Raw genomic sequence first — 19,754 nt, 5'->3', positions numbered from 1 at the left:
TCACTGTAAAGTAAAAATGTAAGATGTTTATTTTGCGGTATGCCATAACATAACAATTATTCGGATGTGACGAACGTTACGAACTTTATCAAGTACAAAATTACATAATGCAGCATTTAAGGGAAACCCCCATTCTTTCAGAGGTTTGGGAAAACAAATCATGTTAATTAACTAATTTCACATTTAAATAGAATTCAATGTACTTATCTATTTTTTCAGAAAGGAGAAACATTTTAAGTTTGGTTTGAGTACATTCACTTTTTTGCTCCAAATATCTAAATCTGGTCATGTTCATGAATTATTCAATCATGTATATAAATCGTGTAATTGGGGATCAGTCTAAGAGAGCATTATGTATAGTTGTGTAAGTTAGAGTCACCTGGGAATATGATGTTTATTTCAAGGTGCTCAAGATTGTATTTAAACTTCACAATGAATACAAACCCAGCAATTAAGTGACTTACAAAGAGCCAGCATCTGGTGTATCGAACAGCAATATTGTTTATACAATTACGACCTATCAATACATTTAATATTTTACACAACTGTCTATAGCCTTCTGATACATCTCTGTAGTGGCTAACTTTCACCCTGCAGTTTAGGATGGGCGTCACATGCAGGTGACTTTCCCAGTTGCATGATGTCAAGTTTCCACTGCTGTACACGTATCTTAAAGAGTTTGTATTTTCCTTCACAACATCATTAGGCAGTCCTCGTAAATGCAGGCATGATTTTCACGAAAATTTCCCAGCCTGAGGAGGTGGTCCCAGGAATCCTCCAGCTTGCTTGGTGGCAGCACGCGAAGGAGCCAGTCCCAACAGCTTCTGGATGTTCTGGCGGTGAGAAGTGCAAGCATTACCCCCATCATCATTATCCAAAACTCTTTCAAATTAACAATACTGGCAAATGAAATAGAAAGGCGTATATTCATTTTCTGCATATGCTTGCAATATTGCCACCTTGTGGCAATATGTAGAGTGGACACAAACACAGTGGATGAACGAAACAGAAACAGGCAATTTCTTTGCATGATAAATAATTGAGCCCATTGTCAATCCACTACTGAATGAAGATCTTCCCATGCTTTTTAACCATTTCGGACATTTCACTATACTTCACCCGGCTGGTCAATATAAACAGTTGAGCACCACTTCACTGGTTAACCACTGTCCACCAACACCAACGAACGGGCTGTCAAGGATAACTGTTCCGTTTCGGGAAACAGGAAGTGACTCGAATTAACATGGCAAGTGTGGCAACTTTCATTTTAATACACCGAAAAAACTTTCCCGTACAAATGTTTCATTCTGATGCCATTTGCATGGGGGACTGCATGTTTAGAGTCATGAGTGTCACGCTGCGATACCATTCCCTAATTGTGCAAGGGGCCGTCCATAAATGACGTCACGCACCTGGGGGGGGGGGGGTCACACATTTGTGACGATGTGTGACGAGGGGGGGGGGGTTTGAGAAATGTGACGTCACGTAAAAATGCGCAACTTTAAATAAATATAGAATTGTTATAACAACACTAATTTTGATTTAAAGCTTCCGTGACTGCAGTAATTCATATTCTTAGTTCTTTCGGTAAACCCACGTTGAAGGGAAACAATAAAATATATATAAAACAATAGAAATTGTTTTATATAACACATAGGCAGTGAACTCAAGCATGTACACCAAGCTCTTAAGGCTAATGGTTACTCCGACTATACAATCCGCAAAGCTATCACTCAAACCATGAAGAAGGACCCTCTTGAGGAGCCTTTCAAAACCATCACTTTACCCTACATTGCGGGGATCACAAAAAAGATCTCCAAAATCTTGAATAAACACAAGATCCAGGTCCGTTTCAACACATTACATAAAATCCGTGATCTGGTTCCGTCTGTAAAAGATGTGATTCCGGACATACAATACCCTGGTGTCTACAAACTAAGTTGCCTCTGTGGTAGTAGTTACATTGGAGAAACCAAACGCCATGTCTCGGACCGCATTCGTGAACACAAAGCAAACCTTAAACACGGTAGGACCAACACCTCGGCCGTGGCAGATCATTGTTATAATTCAGTAGGCTCACATGACATTGACTTTTCCAAGACAGAGGTTCTTTGTAAGCCATCTGGCTACCATGAGAGATTCGTTCATGAGGCTATCCACATATACAAGCACAGAGACAATTTCAACCGAGAAGATGGATTCTGGCTTAGCAATCATTGGAAAGATTTGATAAACCATTTCAGGTCTTAATTGATTGTTCACGCTTACAGTGGCTTTCAGACAGCATACATTAAAAATTTTCGTCTACCCCCTCCTCTTTTCAGAACATAGATGGACTAGTCCTTCTAAATAAACTGCCAAATCGCTGCGTGTGGCGCAAACGTTTTTATAAATAAATACACCGTTTACAAATAAATAAATTTATACAAACCGACACACCTGATGACGACCGTTTGTGTTATGGTCGAAACGTCGTGAGAATTTTTATTGTTTTATATATATTTTATTATTTTATTGTTTCCCTTTAACGTTACTTTACCGAAAGAACTAAGAATAACAACACTAATTGTTATAACAACACTCCTACAACATCAGAGTACAGCGCCACAATAAATACGCACTACAATGACAATAGTTTAAAGCGATTTGAAGCATGTTTTATTTTCAAAATGGAAATATGGTTTTGGGGGGGGGGGCAGAGCTTTGTGACATATTTGAGGGGGGGTCTGACTTTTTGTGACGCCGTGTGACGAGGGGGGAGATCAAGGGGGGGTCAAAAATCGTCCAAAATCGCGTGACGTCATTTATGGACGGCCCCCAATGGCAAAAAGAATGTCTTTTATATTGTTGCGAACGGAGCTACAGGTGACCAATTCCACCTGCAGCTCTTTTGGAGACGCCGAGGTGAAAGCAGCGCATGAGTCAAGGTCCACGAATTGCTTCTCATAAAAAGTAATTGTTTCTCATAAAGACGAGAAACAATTATATTTGGACAAGTAGAAGTTACTCAACTTACACTAAGAAAAATGTACCCCGAGCTGAGGAACGTCTCAAACATCTTCATGTAAACACAGCGTAGGTGTAATATGATGCAACGCTATTTTAAATGGGAGGCCTCCCCTCCAGTAGTAAGCCAGAATGAAGTGAATATGACATAGCGCATTACCGGATTCTAATAACGGCAAAGAAGACAATGTGGGGTTTGTCCCAGTGACTCGTTAGGAGAGTGGTGCTCTCTACTTCCCACACGACTGCAGTCCACATTTAAAGAGAGAGCTTTGAGGGCTGAAGCTCTGGTTGGGGAGGTCACTACACAATTTCATTCAACCAAGAGGCACATTTGGGCGAAGGAATACAATATACAGGTAACGGGTACGAGTAATTGGTCAACTTTGTCCGCTTTCTCGTGTCTCCATTTGATTTTGAAAAATATAATTATTGAAAACGTGATGTGTTTGAATTGTGCGCCAACTTCTATACACACTTAAGTTTCAAAATAATAACCTGGCGGATGGACATGGTGCAGAGGATGTAGAGGAAGATGAAAGAGCAGTCCGTGTAGTCCTCTCCCAAGAGGTTTCGGTGGGAGAGTCCCTGTAGCCACGAGAATGGCACGAACGGGAGCTTGGCCACGACGCGGCCCTCAAAGCTGCTCTCAAACAAAGACAAAGATCCCCCCCTTCAGCATGTAACAGACTGCTGGGGCAAGTGCTGTTAGCGAGTAGCACCTATGGGGGCCAGCACGGCACACGAGGGGGTGGGTGGCCAGCACCACACCCGGCCGGCCACCTTTGTCCCCCAAGTAGCAATGTTTACACATTGCACCAGGTACTCGTTTGAGGCCCGAGTCGACCGAGGGGAGGCCCAGGACCGGTTCAGAAAATCGTCACTGGTGTTTGGCCGTGAGCAGGAATCGAATTTGGGTTGCTGGGCTCGTAGCGCTGCGCGCTAACCAGTACACTCCCGCTCCCCACAAAGCTGCGCTCCAAAACGCGCACATGTGAAAGTGAAATACACAAAGGGCCTCCAACCACCATAGCTGCACTTGAAATACGTGTCAATTTTCTACGAAGCTATAAACGACAGGGCAAAACTGCTAAGGCCTGTAGGTGATAATAGCATTGGTTGGCTACGTACGGTGCGAAAGACGTTCAACATATATACAGATTCACACTTTGGTGAGGAGCCCGAAAGCCTGGCAGACCGCTCCTTCTCAGTATAGCCAACAAGTGAAACACACCCTTATCTTTTTTAGTATACAGACCTTCATCTCAGTGCCCTGATATGTTTTTACAACTTTTAAATAGGAAAGCCTCACCTCTCTACCCCATACTCGTTGATGTCAGCAAGTGTCCTGTTAATGAAGAGTTCCACTGAGGCATTTCTTTGACCATGGCAACTTATGATGTCATCTTTGGGATTATCCCATGTTCATTTACAAATAAAAGCTAAAAGATGAAATCATAAATAATACAAGGGTATCCTATGCCCATAAAATAAAAAATAGTTCCATCGGCGTTTTTGGCGTCTGGACCAAAGTTTTTCAGCAGCAATTTGTTTTAAATGCCCGTGGCCAAATCAGCCAAAATGCACATAATCTTGTAAATTATAATAAGCTAAGCAGAGTTGAGCCTGCATTGTGCGTGGATGAGAAACCACCTGAAACAAAAAGGTTTTGGTCATAGGGCGGCAGAGCTACGTAGTGGGCAGCAGTGCAGCAAAATTCGTTAATGCTTCGAATTCTTTGCTCTTTTCCTTCCCCAACCTTCACTGACCGGAGTGGTGAAGTGTGATCAAACGGCCCTCACGACCCGCACGGCACGCAGTGGATTGATGAAAGCGCCGTACATGTGCATTTGTTTAAACTGTGCAAGCTTTGGGACCGATTTCAACTTTGAGTCCCATTGGCAGGGTGGGCCTGCTGATATTAATAGAAGCTCAAGTAACTCAAAACCACTTACATGGAGTTGAACATGCCCATGAGCGCTGTGAAGCAGAATCCAATGGCAAGCATAGACTTCATGCGAACCTGCAGGGGCAAACGCCTTCACGTGACGCCAGATTTGAGCCGCTTTGCAGTGTTCATCACAGCCGCTGAAAATATTCTCACCGCCTGAATTTAAAACCGTCAATTTCTAGAACCTTTATGAGCTCACAGTTGCGACGTTTAATCGATTAAAAATGTGTCTTTGCGAGTATCAAGACATTAAGCTTAAAATGTACAGAAGCCACCACAGTGGCATTTCCCTTAAGTAAGCACTGTTTGATAGTCTGCAGTGTAACAGCCAGTAATGTTGACCTAAAAATAGAGTCTTCTCCTATAACGCGTGTTTTCATAACACGAATTGGACATAACGTGATGAATGTATTCGAAAGCACCTTTTTTTATGAGGATGCAAATTGGATATAATACGATCGAGTGAACAGAACTAGGAATAAGCAGTTCTACGGATGCCTCGGCGTAGCATCACACAAGGCGGGATTGCTGTTGGACGCTGCACACGCACCTCAGTCTTTTGTTCAGCCTGCGTATGCATCTCAAGTGTTATTGCGGATTGTGCTTTACCCTATGTTATATATGATTTATTATACCGCGGTGTTCTTCAGAAACGCGTTATAGGAGAACAGACTGCACTATGTTTTTTTATTTACAATATACCAAACAAGGCCTGAGCAGCTTTCACACAAGTTGCATTCTGTGTAGACACTTGCACGCTTACATTTTCCCTTGACGCCCTAAAAAAATGTCAACTTCACGGTTTCAAAAAGAGAAATTAACATTGTGCAATGCGGCCGGAGGTGAATGGGGCCGATGGATTACCATGGAAAGATCCCGATTGTTGTTCTTGAGTTTCTCTTCTTCCCTTTCTGCACAACGCACCCAGGGTTAATGAACAGCCGTTTATAGAGCAGCATTCAGATGTTCTTGGAAGTACTGACCAGTGTCGCGTTCACATGGGTCACATGATGTTAGCACACAGAGAGGCAACTAAGTGTGCATGGATGTGAAAAGGGAACCCACAGAAAAAAAAAAAAGCACAGGACCGACATTTTCAAATACAGATTAGGCTTGGCATGTACACAGAGGGAAATGTTTGTTGTAGCTCATTTGGTTTTGTCTATTGTTTTCAAAGGCAAATGTTAGGCACTTTGTGTATGAAAAGTGCCCGCGCCTCGTTTTTAGCCGCCTCGTATTTAAGTAAAATTAAAATTGACTTCACTCAAGGCAAACATTAGTGAATAAACACGTGCCTATGTTAACATGAGATGGTACTCCTCCAGAGATGAGATAAATCACATTTGTTGTACTGCATCTCTGTGCCGCTACTATAACAAATATCCAGGAAGTTAGTAGGTAAAAAAAACCCAACTCAGACATATTGTTCAAGTGTAAGAAATCTAATTAAATTTTAATAAAAGCTACTTTTCCTTACTCAATCAGCAAATTTCATGTCGACATGGATCTTTGTTAGAATAAAAAAAACATTACAATGTTGGAAAATAAATGTTAGGTCAAACAACCGCCGTGACCACCAAGAATGGCGTGAAAAGGTCTTCAACCGGCAGTGGCCTGACAAAGGGCCTAAGTACTTCGCACTGCGCGAGTGGTTTATAATAATTATCTAATCAGTAACCCTCGTGAGTGGCTGCCAGGCCGCCCAGTGGAGCTCTCCGATTGGTGCTCGAGATGCAAGTTGTCATACGCACCAATTTTCTTCTTCTGCTGTTTTCCCGCTGACTCCGTTATCGTCTCTTTCCGCTTCTCCACTGACAAAAAATGGAACAAAGTACAATCGTTGTCATGGGGTGGCGGGGTGCAGATAATTAATCAAAACCCACAGGCATTTAAACAAATAACCCCATCATCACCACAATACACACAATGTGATGCTTACAATAGTGATTTATTCAGTACTAAAAATGTTATTCTCCCACCTACTTTTCCCTCACTAAATTTTAGTCTCTCCATTAAAATAACATTTCCCTTCCTGCCTACGATCTCCTAATGCGTATGCCTTACTTCATGTACAGCATCTTGGGATGTGGTCGCATCTTAATTTAAATTGTATTGCAACAGTGTTGGCTTAAAAATACCTCCAGCTCTATATACTGGGGTGTACAACTTTGCCAAATGTATATTTAACGGTAGACAGTCATTTTATATTCATCATCATCATTATTATGCCTGTTAATCCAGACAAGTCTCACAAAGTTTCATGACTCGTTTTCAGTAAGCTCCTGCCAAGTTTTTGCAGTCAGTGCGTTATGATTGCTATGTATAATCATAGCCAACTTGTGGCCAATTTTCTAATGTTATGGAGACACTAACACTATAATGTCCTACTTTAAACATGTTCTTTAGAATTATGTTGAACTTATTTCGCACTATACGTAGCCAACCGCACTAATCAGAGGTGCAGGCAAGGACAACAAACTAAACACAAAAAGCAGTTCTAAACAAATTAGTTTTCAATCTAGATTTAAAAGATCATAGCCTCCCAGTGGCTTCTTAACATCGGTAGGAAGAGCAATCCAGACAGCCGCAAAAAGTGCATCCGATGGCTCGTCAAAATCCATTGCGTGGACTACCAGAGTTTGCGCGATCGTTTATGCTACTTGTACTGTAATTGTCATTCCACCACGAACGCCCCCCAGCGTGTAAACTGATGCATGGCTGCCAGTGTACTCACATTTTTTGCTTTGTTTCTCCACCTCTGCTTTTAGCTTCTTGTACTTCTCTGTCCTGTACACGAGGGCCCAGGTGATTCCTGCGTGAAAGAAACCATGGTCATATTCTTAGTTCTTTCGGTAAAGTCACGTTGAAGGGAAACAACAAAATAATAAAATATAAAAAATGGAACTTTTATTAATTTGACTTCGCAGAGGATTAAGCAACAACTGGTGACATTCACACACGCAATCAGACTCGACTAAAAGTTATGATATGTAATCAGTGTTACAGATACCTTCAATCTAATTGGACAAAACGTTCGCCATTTCTGTAATTTTTCAACGAATCCCGTGTTCATCAATTATCATTCCTGTTTTGTTTAAAAAGCTTTCCCATTAAAAACAAAGCTTATACTACGTGGGGTTATAAAAAAACAGGGCTTGATGGACCGATGACGATGAAACCATCAGCATGCAACAAAATGATCGTTGAACCAACATTCCACGCAAATATTTTCACATTTGTGGGCAATGTCTGAGAAAGTCTAAGTGGTTCAACAAGCCACGGTACACTGTTATTATTTGTTTTGATTTATTATTGTTTTGTATGATTGCTATTTATTTTGCGCAGCATAAGAGATAGAATGTACGTGCTTGTTACAGTTGTGAGTACTGTGTATTTCGCGTGAAAAAAATCTGGAAACAAAAACATTCCACAGCGTGAGCGACAAAACTGAATGAAGGCCATCGCCACGTTAACTCCATTTCTATTTCATCGCGAGAAATTTTTCTGTTTGTAAGACTGCAAAAATCTATGTACTGTACTTGGACAAAAGGGCACCAGACGCATGAAGCAAATCGATGATGAAAGTCGCCACACATCACTGTCTCTGAAACTAAATAAAAACGAAACCACCCTGTTAGCTGTAAAATAGTATCTCCTGTGGATAAATCAATGTCCGATAAGCCCCCGTGTGCTGGTCCTGGCGTGACTTACAAGGTCACAGCAAAAAAAAAAACCCCAATTATTTAATTATTGTATAATTATGAGAATAGATTTTCCCCTTTTTTCTGGCAACAAAACAGGTGTTAAGATATTCTTGGTTCTTTCGGTAAAGTCACGTAGAAGGGAAACAATAAAATAATAAAAAAATTTTTTTTATATTTTTATGCAGTCACGAAAGCTTTAAATCAGGTGTTAAGATGTTAAAACACCAAACTAAAACCTTTGACAAGGAATAATGTCTGCATTAACCATACTTGTGGTCAGAATGCAAACAAAAAAACACTGATAATATGATGCATTGTCTTTTAAACTGATTGGTCCACACCGCGGACAGCTTTCTTTTGAGCCTAGTCTCAAATGGTATTAGACCAGAGGATGCCAAAAGGCGTTTGAGACGAGGCTCAAAAGAAAGCTGTCTCTGGTGTGGACCAATTAGTTTCAAAGACAATGCATATATTATCAGAGTATGTTTTTTGTTTGCATTCTGACCACAAGTTTTGTGGTTAATGCAGAAATGATTCCTTGTAAAAGGCTTCAGTTTGGTGTTTTAACATCTTAACACGACTGTTTTGTTGCCAGAGAAAAGGGGAAAACCTATTCTCATATTTTGGTACTGGCAAAGGAGGTCCCATGATATTGTATACTTAATGCAGAAAAAAACCCTTCCAAAGCAAACCTACTTTGCATACATTTTATAATTAACACCTTTTTCTCTTGGTAAAACAAAAGCGCCCGGGCACCAAAGCACTGGATGCTTCATTAGGCCTGTTTGGTTTTCTGAATGGTAAAGCCAAGTGATTTACGCTGAGACAATGACATTCTTTTAGCCGGGGATTTATAGTTCAGTACTGACTGTAGAGACTTGTAGAGACAAAGGGATAATTGTGTTTTTTTTCTATCAAAACGCTTGTCCATTACTTTCACAGCGCATGACAAATTCTAATTCTTCGGCACCAAATGACCAGTGACTCATTTGGTCATTCAACTTTCAAACTGTGGAATTGCTCAACTTGTGAATAGCGGGCTTCATGCAGTACATTTTAAAAGCACCGCAGTATGCAAGTCCCATAATACATTTATGAAATATGTGCATTTGGTGCATGTAATTAAGCTCAGGGAAACTAACTTATATTGATTAAGCGATATAAAAAAAACCCTAGTTGGCATGAATGGACTTTTTTCTCCATTTTTATTTTTGTACTACTGATTTGTGGGCTGGCTTAAAAAAACCCAAACTCTTAACTTGATGCCTAAATACAGCTACATCCAACTATAGCATCTGCATATGCTCCATATACACAGATAAAAAAAAGGCATTAGATATTTTTTAAAGATTGACTGCAAATTTACGTAGTAATTTTTTTTTTTATCCCCTGTAGGTTGTAGCGCATCATTAACCGAGGCGGCAGGCGTGGCCGAGCGGTGGCCGCTAATCGCCACTTGTTGCAGAGGGGGTTTCGTGAATTCGAATCTGGCAAGGCCACCCCGGTTATTACTGCATGGTGTAATGTAAGGGTGCCGCGGTGGCGAGATGTTAACTACCTTGCCTGGTATCCAGGAGGTCGTGGGTTTTGATTCAGACCCTGACATTGTATATTTGGAGTTTGGATGTCTCTCTCCCCGAGCTTGCGTGGATTTTTTTTTCTCCGGGTCCTCTGGTTTTTCCCTCTACATTCATAAATGTGTTTAAGAGTATTTGGCTGCTATAAATTTATGCATGATAAGCCACTTCATTGGGTTATCATTTGTGGCCAGGTCACTTCTGAAAAATAGCTATATAGCTCAGTGGGCCTTACCTTATCTGGTAAAATAAAAATAGGCCATTGTTTAAAATATATACCCTCCGTCTACTTCACAGTGGACATTAAAGACGCCATTCGAAATGAGTAGGCAATTGTGTGCTGGTTTCATGGTCCTCATATTTCCGAATTCGAAAATTATACCAAAACTACCAAAACTATGCATGTAATTACGCGTAGAAATCATCAGACGAATGCCTGCTTGCAGTGCAGGTGCCTTGTGTCACACAGGGCACCTTACAACCTTGGGCGGCCTTTTCAATGTTTGAGATGAAATGCGATGAGAAAATCTGACTGACGTCCTGCCGTACAACGTGCTACATCAAAAACAAATAATTGTTTATAACTGTTGACATACATGAAGAAGCAGGGTATTGTATTCCCATCGCCCAACCAGGTTAAGATATCTCTCCTACATACAGAAAATTTACTATCCTTTCTCATAGGGCTTGCCTGGACGAGTCCACCACTGTCATTGAGATGCATCCTCCGGCAAACTCACGTCATGTTGCTGCTTGGTTCTCTTAGCCTTGAATGACCTAAATACACACCCAAGAAATCTGACACTCCCCAAGGGGTTTAACACGTAGGCTTTCGCGACCAATATTATTCATAACAAAGGTTTTTGGGTTAGATCGCGTTATTTATGTGTCGTAACCCTCCACCACCCGACACGGCCAATCAGCAAAAAAAGTGTCACGTTGACAAAAGACAAGGGGTGTTTACGTCTCTGCACAGGTTCCAACGATGGCTCAAAATTGAACACTTTCACTCAGCAGTTGGTAAATAGGTCAAAGCTGTCAAACACACCTAACAAGAGAAATGCATTTAATTACAAGGTCCCAGGAACTGCATCGGAATTATGAAGCATTACAAATGACTCATTCCTAACACGAAAGCCCGAAAAATACTTTCCTACATCTACAAACGATCTACTTCCTTCAAAGTTTTTTACTTGTACGTACATCCTTGTTGCAACGTTACTATGTGCAACTTCTGCTGCCAATTCTTACACTTGTTAACCCACGGAAGCCTCGCTGAGTCTCAAGATTCTTTATCAGGAGGGTCCTGCCAAGTTTTCACAATCGAGAGGCGGACAATATTTGTCTAATCCCAATTGAGTAATTAGCAAGTATTTTTTAAGCACTGGGATGTCAGGCCAATACCAGTTACATGGTTTATTTGAATTTTTTTGATACCGGGGAAAATTGGAGAACCCGGAGGAAACCCATATAGACCAGGAGGAAGAACATACAAACTCCACACAGAAAGGTGGCCGAGTCAAGAATCGAACTCAGGGCCTTAATGCTGGGGGGCAAAAGTTTTACCACTACCGATTATGCCACCCTGTTGCCCCTACATGTCATATGCTGCTGGATAACTTAATGACAATAAAAACACTTCGGGTAAAAATAAAACTAGTTTTATTCATTTATCAGAAAGACCAGCTTATCGTCAACGATTTATTCCCTACCAAATGGAAAAGCTCCACTTGGCAATAGAACCACACGCTGGAGTTTTTCAATGAGCGCTAAATACGCTTGACAACCGTGCCTGCCGATTGGCTGAATGAGTGTCAGTTTTGTTTGATGGCAGGAAAGACTACCGATTATAATAAATATTAACTTACAGCCCTTTGTCAATCCCTTGTGCCAAAGGCATCCCCACACCATGTGAGTTGTAGAGGTTGTTTAACCATACTTCACCAACCTGGTTAGTATTGGCTGGTAAAGGGGGCGGAGAGGATACATTAGGGTACGTATGTTTATATATATCACTCACCACTGATACTTACTCCACGCTGGAATTAATCTCAGGTCCCTGGGTCGGTAGCAGAGTGCGCTAACCGCTGCTACGTTGCTCTTATCTGCTCTGACATGGCGGCGCTATGGGCAGATACAATTATACACGTTTATGCACGCATTGTACTCCTCTTATCCGTGCGGAGGTGTGCGGATGACAGGATATGTCTGCCATCGCCTCCGGGTCCCTTACTCTTATCTGTGCTTGGGCGTCTCTAAGAGGACGAACGACATTCTTGGGCCACTTCTGGGTCAAGGCAAATCCGCATTATAAGCCGGATATGTGCTAAGACTACCAGGTTACTGCTGGGAGTTTACGCCTCTTATCCACGCAACGGGGAGAATGGAAGTGTGGTGACAATAGGAAGGTCTACAGAGTGATCTGTGGGCATGGCATTAGGAAGAGTGGATAAACAGGGATTATATTGTATAACACCTGGATAAATTTAGTTAGTCAAAAGTACAAAAAAACTGAACCAGCAATAAAACTGTAACACGAGCCCCCAAAGCTAAGTAACAAAATAAATATGCAGACAATATGCCTTCTTCAAATGTGTGTTCTCCACTTAAAAAAACAAATATACTTATTTCACATCCCATCAGCCACAAGGCCTTTCGGCAGCATTGGTTCAACAAGCAAGCTCATGTAATTGAATGAATAAATTGCAACATTTGCACATTTACTTCCGAGCCAAAAACATTTATAGCTACCCAATCTTGCGAGTGAATTGCCAATGACAAAGTGACTTCACTGCTTTGTCTAAACTTTTTTTCCACTATTTCCCTGTGAAAGCGGATTCACCGGTTATATTATTAAAATATTGCTTTTAAAAAGTGACAAGGGGCATTCACTGCAGCAGATGTAATATAATCATTTTTTTACGTGACAATCTCCGACGATGGGGGCACGGTAATCACTCCGAAGCTTAAGATGGATCCAGCCAGGAATGTTAATTAAGCGACCGTCAGCAGCTATGATTATTCGCATTATCACCGTAACACTGCAATTTGCACTGTATCGGTGACACGTTGCTTTTCAGCAGGTGCCGTGGGAGGCTCTGCAAGAAAACGCATCCGCCCCCATCCCTTCCATCACTGGCGGGCTCCCAATGTCACCGACCGTGTCCGTATCTGCCAGAACAGCAGCTGTGCTGCCAGCTGGAGATGAGCCATCGAGTGTTCTCAACATATCATTGAGCGTCAAATATTCACGTGCGTGTGCAAGTTTGTGTCATGCACGTGCGAACAAACGGCCGGTGAAAATAAGGAAAACAGGATTTACAGTGGTTAGATTTTTTTTAAAGACTTTATTTAAACCGTAGTCAATGCGATTTCCTGCGGCAATGAGCATCAAGGCATTGTTCATCTCCTGTTTATAACCTCGAGCCAGTGACAGGGGTAAGTATATATATCCATACGACAACAATGTTGATACCCCCCAAAGTGGCACTCATTTTATTGACCCAGATTAGATGGGCTGAGCTAATAACCTCTAACCAGGAATAGAACTTACTACAACTTTCAGACGTGTAAGCTGGTCACTCTACTGCCGAGCCAAATGGCCAGCTATGAACATGCTCGTACCAGGATATTGCGGAGTGATTTCCTTCTGGGAAGTGTCAAGCGCACAAGAGCATTGGCATTCGTAACATTCAATGTTCACGTGGCAGCAGTTTAATGCACATTACACAAATGACCATATCCATTAGTCTCAACACATCCCTTGGATACCAGATTGCCCAAACTAATGACATTCCCTCAAATGCAGGAACTTCTTTGCAAAAGTCCCTCTAAACGTTGTTACAAACTTCACAAAGTAAAGTCAGCAAGCTTTCTCAATGAAAGGCTTGCATTAACACTGGAGTTCAATCTTGATTTGAAGCTTTCGTGACTGCAGGAATCCACTCTTTGGTTCTTTCAGTAAAGTCACATAGGTAGAAAAAAAAAATCACGACGTTTCAATCGCCACACAAGGATTTTATTTCTACCTACGTGACTTTACCGAAAGAACCAAAGAGTACTGGAGGCCAACCTGAACACATTTTTTTATGTTCTATGGACCGTACACGTGCCATGTAGAGATAAAAGGAAACACACATCGAGTTATCTGTGACGTGGCCAAGAGTTGAACGCAGCCTCATCTTCTCTGGCTGTTAATACTGTAACCAGTTATTCACCGCCAGCGAAGATAATAAGTAACCTTCTGTAAAACGCCAAAATTCATGCAAATGAAAACACCACGTTGCGGTGGAATGGTTCTAAAATAAATACATGAGCGGCAATGTAACTTAGACTTGAAATTAAATGCAGTTTGAACTCAAGGACATGAAGGCAAGATTGAGCGTTTTTTGTTAATGAAACTATGTATATGTTGAACTTCTTTCGCACCGTATGTAGCCAACCGTGCTAATCGGAGGTGCGGGGGGAAGGTCAACAAACTAACCACAAAAAGCAGTTCTAAAAACTCATAGTAACTGGCTTGTCAATAACTTTGTTGAAGACCCGACAAAGGACCTGTCTTGGTTTCCCTCCACTCTGACAGTGGGCCGCTCTTTAAGCGTGTCCAAACAACACATGGAAGACGCTGTGGATATTTCCTCCATCAATGGAAGATCAAGGAATTCGCCAAATTGCAAATGAAGCGAGGTGGCAAACCACCAAGAATATCACTGACACAACACATCACCCAACGCAACACGGATATTCTGGTGGAATAAGCAGACTGACCGCCACTCAGTTACCGTGGATGCCGTGGAACGGCTTATAAAATAAAAAAAATACAATTGAAGCCTGTTGGGTTTTTTTTTCTCAAACGCCATACGACAGAAGCATAGCTTGTGAAATTGTTGACTCTCTGTCCAAAAAGCTGCACACGGTAGCCTAACTTCACGTGTGAAAGTTTTGTGGTAAAAGTTCTTGTTGTGAATGGCATTTTAAAATCAACTGTCAAAAATATTTGTGTACGCTACGGAAATTCGTAGTGAGTTCGCAGACACGGACTGTGTACGTGCGACTATGTACATGTATTTGTACGCGTAGTGTGATTGTGTATGTATAATTGTAAGTGCAGTGTTTGTGTATATTTGTAGGTGCCATGTCTTTGTGTATTTGCATATTATTGTGTGTGTTTGGTGCGGCCTCTCACGCTATAAACACGTCAACATGCGTCATGAACTGTCAATTGCAACATTATTTTTACCTCGGAGCTCAGTGGCTCTTTAAAACGTGGCAAGTTCACGGCCACGTGCTGCAAAGCAGCCAGGGCGCGCGCGCACACACACACACAAACATTCGCCAAGTAAATATTTTTTTAATTGTGTAATCTTTATTCCAACGTTTCCTGGCCGGGAAATTTACCAAACACATTGTGTCTAAAGGATGATGACGGAAGAAGAAAAAAATAATCTGGCATGGATTTTGTAACGCCTTCCAACATGCGATAGTCATTGAAAGTGTTTAATCAAGCTATACGTCAGGAGGCCGTGATGAGGCTGCTTGGATCGTGGCAGCCAGAGAGGGCCCATCTCGGCTGGCAGGGTCGGGACACTGAGGAGGGGGAGTCCGTTTGGTCGAGCACCAATTGGGACGAGGCTCAAAAGAAAGCCGTACCTTGGTGTGGACCAATCATTTTCAAGGACAATGCATATATTATCATAGTATGTTTTTTGTTTGCATTTTGCAGGTATTGTGGTTAATGCAGACATGAATCCTTGTAAAAAAAGGATTCAGTTTTGATGCCAGAAAAAAAAAGGGGAAAACCCCTATTATTACATTTTGGTACTGGCAAAGGAGGTCTAATGATGTACATTATCAGAACATGTTTGTTTGTCTGTTCACCACAAGTACTGTATGTGGTTAATGAAGATACGATTCCTTGCAAAAGGTTTATATTTGGTGTATGAACATCTTAACACCTTAATAAAGAGTTTATTGGGGGGGGGGGGGGTTAAATCGCATCAATGTCGTTAAAACCCGCCACCACCCAACACGGCCAACTAGTAAGGGTTGTCAGAAAGGGTAAAACCTATAATTGCTTCACAAGTTACCTTTTGTTAAGAGGCTTAGTTTAGGCGTAGGATCCGGGTTACGGGGTGGTTAATGACAGCTGGATCTAAGACTGATTTTCTCGCCGCCAATCTGTCTGGGCAGTAGTCTCGGCCGGTTTTTTTATCTCCATGAGAATTAACTCTTCGAGCGCGAGTTCATTTTGTTGAAACCAGGTGAGACTTCACACGAGAAATCATCCGAGGCACGCCGTGGTATCTCGTTCGCAAGGGGTAACTCTGGGTCACCCAACATGACACAACACAAAAAAGCCCTCCCAATACTCGCCCATTACCTCGTCAAGTAAGCCGCGTTACGATAACCATTTACGGGTCGCGTTGTCTCGCATGCACGGAGGGGAGTGGGGGTGGTTTGTGGTGGTGGTGCCGACTTTTAATCATCGACAGTGAAGATAGCGAGCGACCTTCATGGTCGAGGCCTAAATGGGCCTGGCGGTCTCGTTGAAGATCGGTTGCGTCAGCGCCATGTCACACACACACACAGGCACACAACAAACACAACAACGCAAGGGGCACCACAAAACAGTCCACGAAGCTATAGAAGCAGCCCCGGTCAGCATTAACGAACGCTTGTGTAAGATAAGTTGATAAATTAGCGACGAAAGAACGTGACGGGAGAGAGAGAGAGCGAGAGAGAATCGTGGAGATAGGCAGTCCATGTTTGCTCTTCCTTGCACGACTCTTACCACAACACACAACACAGAAAACGAGCGCGGTTAAAGTCTGGCGAAACGACCTCGCACAAAACCCCGCAGCCGCTGCGACCCATCCAGCAGTAGATTGACCAAAGGCGGCTGTTTTACTTTGCGAGGAACATTTGAGTGGGGAGGGAAGGGGTCAGGCCTAAACGCAATGGTGGTTCGTCTTCGGTCGCTCACCTTCGGCCAGCAAGGCAGTGCAGACAGAGATGAACACGATGAGTATCGTGTCGGCGAACATGGTGGACATGATTTCGCTTTGTTGTTTGTTCGTCGTCGTCGTCGTGTTCAATTGATCGACGACGACGAGGAGGAGGATGAGGAGGGCGGATAGGGAGCCTCGCCGCGGGCCGACCCCTCAGCGAGGCGAACAGGGAAAAAGGGAAATCTTTGCCGGTCCCTTGAATATGAAGCCGCGGTCGAGCTGTCCGCGGCGCCCGCCTGCTCCTTCGTTCGCTCGTCGTTCTCCTCCACCCCCAACCCCCTCAATTTAGTCGACATAGCGAGGCGGCGAGACGGCGACGTCGAAGCGCCCGAGACGTTTTAATGCCGAGCGAAGGCCGCGGCAGGAAGGAAAAAAAAAGAAAAACGCGGTGCGAGGATGGCGCAAAGATCCTCGGGCGACTACGGCGGCGGGCCCCGCGGGGTCCCTGCGAGAGTTCGTGCGAGCGAGAGTCGCGCTGTGAGCGCACGGCTGAAGCCGCCCGAGCGACCATCTTGGTGAGGGAAACTACCCGCCTGAGTGGACGGAGCGCGCGACCCCCCCCCTTCACATCCCCCCCCTTCACATCCCCCCCCTTCACATCCCCCCCCTTCACATCCCCCCCCTTCACACCCCCCTTCACACCCCCCCCTTCACACCCCCCCTTCACACCTCCCCCTTCACACCCCCCCTTCACACCCCCCCCTTCACACCCCCCCCTTCACACCCCCCCCTTCACATCCACCCCTTCACACCCCCCCTTCACACCCCCCCCCCTTCACCCCCCCCTTCACACCCTCCTTCACCCCCCTTCACGCCCCCTCTGCACCCCCCCCCTTCACACCCCCCCACCACCCCTTCACACCCCCCCCTTCACACCCCCCCTTCACACCCCCTTTACATCCCCTTCACACCCCCCCCCTTCACACCCCCTTCACACCCCCCCCTTCACACCCCCCCCTTCACACCCCCCCTTCACACCCTCCTTCACCCCCCTTCACACCCCCTCTGCACCCCCCCCCCTTCACACCCCCCCACCACCCCTTCACACCCCCCCCTTCACACCCCCCCACCACCCCTTCACACCCCCCCCCTTCACACCCCCCCTTCACACCCCCCCTTCACATCCCCTTCACACCCCCTTCACACCCCCCACCCCCCCCAACAGACTGTTGAGGCAAGTGCTGTTAGCGAGTGCCAGCACCTAGGAAGGTGCTGGCACTGTGGCACACGAGTGGGGGGTGGGGGTGTTGTGTGCCCAGCTCCACGCACCGGCCGCCTTTGTCTCCCCCCCCCCCCCCCCCCCAGTGGCGAAGTTTAAACAGCCCCGAAACCGGCTGCTCGTTCCATTGAATCGTCATCCCGTCGAGTGTGTGTCTAGTGAGTGTGTCTAGTTATGTAGTGTGTGTGTAGTAAATGTGTAGTGTGTGTGCAGTGTGTGTGCATTGAGTGTGTAGTGAGCGTGTGGTGAGTGTGTAGTGATTGTGTGTCGTGTGTGTAGTGAGTGTAGTGTGTATGTGTAGTGTGTAGTGAGTGTAGTGTGTGTAGTGTAGTGTGTGTGTAGTGTGTGTCTAGTTGTGTAGTGTGTGTGTAATAAAATGTTTCGCTCCGGATGACGCTGCAAAGTATTATCTGTATTTTGATTTAGCGTGCTGATCTTAAAGGTGCATTGAAAAATTTGATGCTCCGACTGATGCTTCTGTTGTTGTGGAATAACTCATGCAGCCAGCTATGGCTCTAGGGTTTGGTGTTACGTGTTATTTATGTAGTTTATTGTTAAAAAAAAATAGGTCACAGTCCCTATGATCACTGTTACATTGCAATTATGGCTTTATTTTTTGGTGATTTCGAAAACGTTTTTTTGGTTTGGACATGTTTGTTTGTAGTACGGAGTTAGACTGATGGCCTTGATCTAAGTTTTTCTTGTGGTTGGGATTTTTGCACACAGCGTTGGTGTACGGTGCTTTTTCAGGAATAGTTTGCTATTTTATTCATGGATTTTTTGTTTGCACAGTCACATACTCACTTTAAGATGTTTTCTTGTTCGTGTTTTTGTGTGTTGTGGTTGCACCCGATTCAAGAGCCGAATGGCTCACAGGGCTATACCAAATATATAAATAAATAAACTAAAACATTCGAGGGAGGGTCGAGGCGACCTTTCGAGGGCGGGAGGCCCCCCAGGGGCTTCGGATTAATTCGTCACCGGTGTTGGTGGGTGGGCCCCGTGAGTGGGAATCGAACTCGGATCCGTAGCGCCCGTTAACCGCCACCAACAGCTCAGGGGTCAACCACCAACCACCACCAACCCAGGGGTCAACCGCCACCACCAACCCAGGGGTTAACCACCAACCACCAACCCAGGGGTTAACCACCAACCACCAACCCAGGGGTTAACCACTAACCACTACCAACCCTGGGGTTAACCGCCACCACCAACCCAGGGGTTAACCACCAACCACCACCAACCCAGGGGTTAACCACCACCACCAACCCTGGGGTTAACCACCAACCA

The 19,754-nt window shown here is 44.0% G+C and overlaps 2 protein-coding genes across 3 annotated transcripts in view; both read right to left on the bottom strand.

Annotated features, from left to right (window-relative positions):
• Window positions 1–3,498, bottom strand: part of LOC142925636 (uncharacterized) — a 139,963-nt gene extending 136,465 nt beyond the window's left edge. Inside the window, exon 1 of the mRNA XM_076068734.1 lies at window positions 2,752–3,498. The gene's annotated coding sequence lies outside the window, so the exon portion shown is untranslated. The remainder of the gene's footprint in view (window positions 1–2,751) is intronic.
• TMCO1 (transmembrane and coiled-coil domains 1) lies at window positions 7–17,482 on the bottom strand. Of its 2 annotated transcripts, XM_032958987.2 has the most exons (7): window positions 17,221–17,464; window positions 7,692–7,769; window positions 6,709–6,768; window positions 5,822–5,868; window positions 4,962–5,029; window positions 3,505–3,649; window positions 7–833 (listed from the first exon to the last, which is right to left on the bottom strand). In XM_032958987.2, the coding sequence occupies exons 1-7, from the start codon at window positions 17,288–17,290 to the stop codon at window positions 735–737; spliced, it is 567 nt and encodes a 188-aa protein (XP_032814878.1). In that variant the 5' UTR covers window positions 17,291–17,464; the 3' UTR covers window positions 7–734. The 2 variants fall into 2 exon arrangements, with proteins under 2 accessions (XP_032814878.1, XP_032814880.1); XM_032958989.2 differs by lacking the exon at window positions 3,505–3,649 and having other exon boundaries at window positions 17,221–17,482.
• Between the last annotated feature and the right edge of the window lie 2,272 nt (window positions 17,483–19,754).

This window comes from Petromyzon marinus, chromosome 22, assembly GCF_048934315.1.
Source record: "Petromyzon marinus isolate PM22_M1 ecotype Great Lakes invasive population chromosome 22, UKy_Petmar_22M1.pri1.0, whole genome shotgun sequence".
Classification (NCBI taxonomy): domain Eukaryota; kingdom Metazoa; phylum Chordata; class Hyperoartia; order Petromyzontiformes; family Petromyzontidae; genus Petromyzon; species Petromyzon marinus.
The sequence above is the reverse complement of the archived record's forward strand: the minus strand, read 5'-3'. Positions and strand labels throughout refer to the sequence as shown.